This window comes from Emiliania huxleyi (assembly GCF_000372725.1).
Source record: "Emiliania huxleyi CCMP1516 unplaced genomic scaffold EMIHUscaffold_51, whole genome shotgun sequence".
Lineage (NCBI taxonomy): Eukaryota > Haptophyta > Isochrysidales > Noelaerhabdaceae > Emiliania > Emiliania huxleyi.
In genome coordinates, this window is record NW_005198167.1 from 334557 (window position 1) to 339132 (window position 4576).

Here is a 4576-nt window from a genome sequence, read left to right on the forward strand (position 1 = left end):
TGTCGGCCAGCCCGAGAAAGGAACTCGCAGAAGAAGGGGAGCCCTTGACACAAAAGGAGACCATTGCATTCAGATCACGGGCATCTATAGCATGAAGCGTAAGTAAGAAAGGGAGAGGGGGAGAGGGAGAGAGGGGCGGCAGAGCTAAGAGACGGCAGAGAGGTGGCCCAGAGAGGTGGGGCGAGGAGGTGGAGCGGTGGTGGGCGAGAGGTGTGCCGGGGGAGGGTGGCCGAAAAGAGAGCGTGTGGCCGCGGGGAGGCCGGGGGAGGTGCGGGCGAGAGGCGTGGCTGAGAGGCGTGGGCGAGCGAGGGCGCCGCGCCTCCCCGTGTGTGCCACGAGTACCAGAAGTGTCTCGGAAGTGTCTCGGAAGGGTGTCTCGGAAGTGTCTCGGAAGTGTCGCGCCTCCACGTGCCCGAGTACGAGTGCTTGATCGAGGACGGCTCCACCTACACGATCTCCCCCCACTCTCCCCCTCTCTCCCCCCCTCTCCGCCTCCGAGACCTAGGCACGGCTCCACCTCGAAGCCGACGATGCGCGCCCCCTCAAAGCTCGACGGGTCCTTGTGGAACTTGACGGTGAGGAGCAGGTGGTTGTTGAGGTACGCCCTCCCCACCGCCGTTCCAGGAATCTCGCCGGAGCCGCGGAAGCCTGGCAGCAGAGAGCGGGCGCGCTGGAGGTGGGTCGAGGTGAGGGGGTCGAGGTGAGGGGGGGTCGAGACAAGACGCACCGCGGTGGGCGTTGTGAGGGCAGGTCAGTCAGGCAGTGGTGCACACGGTCCTCGCACGGACGACGGGGCACACGCACTCGCGGGACACACGGGGCATTGCACACGAGGCTGTTGTGTGCGATCTCAGGGAGAGGCACCCGCACAGACACCAGTGCAATAGCCGAGGTGAGGTGAGGTCACGTAAACTTCTCCACACACAGCGGTGGTGGGGCAGGGGCCAGGCAGCCCTCACGAATCCACATCTAGAAGACAGGAGCCGGCACGGCATTCGAAGTGCAAGGGCCCGGTGCGCGTGTGTGGACGGACAACCGCGCCATTGCCACGGGGGGCGGCGGCGGGGTGTGAGCGCGCCGAGAGGGAAGCCGAGGTCGTAGATGGTGAGCGGCTTGGCCGGGTTGGTCTCGTCGACGTACTTTGTCGCGGAGGGCAGGTTGTCCATCACCCAGTGCACCTGCGGAGGAGGAGGCGGGGGCGTGAGGTGTGAGGTGCGAGCGTGAGGGTGAGGGTGGCAGCTGTGCGGCACGGCAGCGACTCGGTGCAGACGAGAGCGCAGAGTGGAGCGGGAGGAGAGGGGCGCGAGGGCGAGAGAGGCGCAACGCGCGCCCGGTAGTCCTCGTCGATGCGGAGCGCAAACTCCGCCGCCTCCTTCTCCGTCAGCTCTTTGCGGCAGAGCACTTTGCAAGTCTCGTCGACGCCTGCGCGGCGCGGCGGGCGGCCGGCCGGTCACGGACAACGAGCCGTCGCGAAGGGTAGAAGAAGGAAGGCCGCATGGGGCAGGAAGCGCGCCCATCTTGAGCTCGTACATCGAATTCATGATGCGGTCGCCTATTCCGACCCGGCGCGAGGGCGGCTTCAGCCACGAGGGACAAGGCCCGCCGCCGCCGGCTGCTGTGGCCGCACCGCGCAACAGCTCTCCCAGGTTCTCCGCCACCACGACCACCTCGTCGGGCCGGCAGAAGGGCAGCGCATAGTACTCGTAGGGAAGCTGCGCGGGGACGTGCGGCCGTCAGGCGCACGCGCTCGCACGCAGAGAGAACACAGGGTTTGCGTGGTGAGAAGGCGAGCAAGCTGTCCCTCGCACGCAGTGGGCGACACCGCACATCCAGACCGGAGAGGCGGCTAGCCGTGCGTCAGCAGCGCCGACGCTCACCGACTTTGCGCCAGAGGGAGTGCGCGTGGGCAGAGAGTTGCGTGCTGAAGGCGGACAGGCGCGCGCAGGCCGTCGCCCGCCTGAGTCTTGGTGCTCGTTAGCTTGTTGACTTTGAGCTCCACCCGCTCGCCTGTGCCGTACTCGCGCGGCGCGACGCCGGGCAGGTAGAAGGCGCGCGCCGCGCCAAGCAAGAGCGCTAACCGCACCGCCAACATTTGCCTTCTGGAGCGCGCTGAGTGATGTGGCCGCCTGCTGCAGTGGTGAATTGTGGGTTGTGAAGCTGTGGATCGTCTGTAACTTTGCGAGGGGCTCCGACCTTGGTTGGTGTACCCGCGCCCCGTGGATTCGTTCTCGCTACCGTGAGTTCTTGCGGCGATCATCAGCGCGTGCGTGGGCGAGGACGGCGTGCGACTGCGAGCGACGCCGGGCGGGTCGTCCCGCGGCAAAAACACTCCGTGTGGCACCTTCCTTGGGCACTTTTACAGATTACAGATTTCGAGGTGTGTCGAGCTCCCTGTCCCTCGCGTCGCCGCGGGTGTCCCCTGTCGCAGCTCATAACGTGTCGCGGCCGCCCTCTGGCGTCTGGCCGTCCAACGACAGAGGTCCGCTGGACGAAGCTCGAAGGCATGGCCCCTCAGGCAGGTGCGCGCACGCAACGCCCAACCCCTCCCTGCCCGCGAGACGCCAAACAGCCCTGTTGTGCACCATGAAATGCCGAGGGCCGATGCACCCAGCGGCGACCGGCGTGTACCCCACAGCTCGACCACACACACCTCACCGGACGGCCTCTCTCGCGTGCACTCGTAAGGTCGCCGCGCAAGTTCGATGCTCCCGATTAAGTACGGTTAAGTAGAGGGCAGAATTGGCAAATTCTTTTCGCAGCCATGATGATCGGTTATCTTTTCTTCGCGATGTCCACCCCACCGCGCCAGCGGTCCAGATAGCTGGGTGCGACCCTCGCCGACTCGTCGGCCAGCGCGCCGGCCTGAGGAGGAAAAAGAATTTTACAATAAAACTCCCTCGCACAACACTGACAAACAAAGTTTGGTATTGCTAAAAATCTCTCTCAACACTGGGCACAGGACTGCAAACAAACGTGAACAGGGCTCCAGGCCCCAAATGACGTGTGAGTGTTAGAGTTGTTTGGTATTGCTAAAAATCTCTCTCTCAGGACTGGGCACGGGACTGGCGCGCACTGGCACTAACACAGGTACACCACTGGAGCCGCCTAAGCGACTCCGGAAAAAGAACTTTCTTTTCGTCTTTTTAGGTGACTCTGATGAACATTAAACAAATCTAACACTCACACGTCATTTGGGGCCTGGAGCCCTGTTCACGCGCGCGCGAGACGTGCAGACAGGGTTCTCTCTCTCTGAACATTTGTCTCTGAGGACTGTGTGCACACACACAAAGGATTGTGAGCAGCACTCCTCGCAATCGTAGCATCTCTGTGCGATTGTGAGCACCCACGCTCGCAATCCTACTTCTTCTAGGACTATGAGCAGCTCCGCTCACTCACAGACTCACAGTGTGACTGGTGACGCCCAGGACTACTACCAGCGCGCTCACAATCCGATCAAACTCGAGGGTTGCGAGCAGGGCTTAGCTCACAATCTAGAAAGTCAAAATGGGCTAGGTTATGCGTCGCGACCCACGTGCCCGTTTAGGGAGAGCGTAAATAAAAAAAATAAAATGCTCGCAAGCGACGATTGCTCAATCAAGCTACGACGATTGCTCCATCAAGAATCCAGGCGTTCCCTCGCACATACGCCGCTCCGCCCGCTCCGCCCGGCCGGCGCTCTGACGCCCCGCGCATTCTGCTTGTGTAGGCGACGATTCAGGTTTGCCGGCGCATGGACTCCATCTTAGATCTGACACGCACCGAGAAGACACCCACAGCGCGCGCGACACACAGCGGCTCCCGACCCTCGACCCCAGCCCACGGGCGACTGCGACCCCAACGGCGGCGGCTGGCGTGCGCGTACCCTTGACGCTCTTCGTGCCGGGCAGTGTCTGCTACGTCGGCGGAGAGGGAGCTCTCTCGCTGCGTGTGGGTTCTGCCTCGGCGCTCGGGTCTCTCAGCTCACCTCCGACTTCAGCACCACCGACTCGTTCACCGCTTTGCCGTCCACCTCCTCCTGCCCCGACCTCGTCGCCTTGACGCTCAACGTCGCAGACCCCATCGCCGACGCCTTCATCACCGCCGGCTTCGGCATCAAGGCGAGCGCCTCCCCCTGCGCTCGCGGCGCGCGCCTCTTGACGCGGGCGCAGAGCCACCTTTGCTGGACGAGGGGGCACGCGGAGAGGAACACTGTCCTCCCCGGCATCTTGCTCTACCCACCCACCCCCGCCCCGGCTGCCAACACGCGGATGCGCGCCTGCTCCTCCCCCTCCCATCCGGCTCATATATCAACCCACCACCACACCGTGCCATAGCAGGCCCAAAATTCTTCCTTACAACCTCGTCGCCTTGACGCTCAACGTCGCCGACCCCATCGCCGACGCCTCCCCATACGCGCGGCTCCCTCTTGACGCGGGCGCAGCGCCCACCGCTCGGGTTGCTGCCTCCGCAGCCCTCACCGCCGCCGCCCTCCGCCGCCCCCGCCACCCTCCGCCGAGCCGCCGCCGCCTCCAGACACCGCTTCCCGAAATCGCAACCTGTCCGCCGCCTCCTTTGCCAGCCAGCTGCCGCCTGACAT

General features: G+C 64.1%; 2 protein-coding genes across 2 annotated transcripts in view; one reads left to right on the top strand and one right to left on the bottom strand.

The window, feature by feature from the left end:
- Positions 1-2126, bottom strand: part of EMIHUDRAFT_416312 (hypothetical protein) — a 5417-nt gene extending 3291 nt beyond the window's left edge. The window contains exons 1-7 of the mRNA XM_005766461.1: positions 1958-2126; positions 1628-1712; positions 1514-1552; positions 1331-1422; positions 1079-1178; positions 518-648; positions 343-446 (exon numbers count right to left, since the gene is read on the bottom strand). Of these exons, the coding sequence (XP_005766518.1) occupies positions 343-446; positions 518-648; positions 1079-1178; positions 1331-1422; positions 1514-1552; positions 1628-1712; positions 1958-2092 (686 nt within the window). The 5' untranslated portion in view covers positions 2093-2126. The remainder of the gene's footprint in view (positions 1-342; positions 447-517; positions 649-1078; positions 1179-1330; positions 1423-1513; positions 1553-1627; positions 1713-1957) is intronic.
- A 1491-nt stretch (positions 2127-3617) lies between these two features.
- EMIHUDRAFT_436971 (hypothetical protein) overlaps positions 3618-4576 on the top strand; it is a 2704-nt gene continuing 1745 nt past the window's right edge. The window contains exons 1-2 of the mRNA XM_005766462.1: positions 3618-3628; positions 3707-3718. The gene's annotated coding sequence lies outside the window, so the exon portion shown is untranslated. The remainder of the gene's footprint in view (positions 3629-3706; positions 3719-4576) is intronic.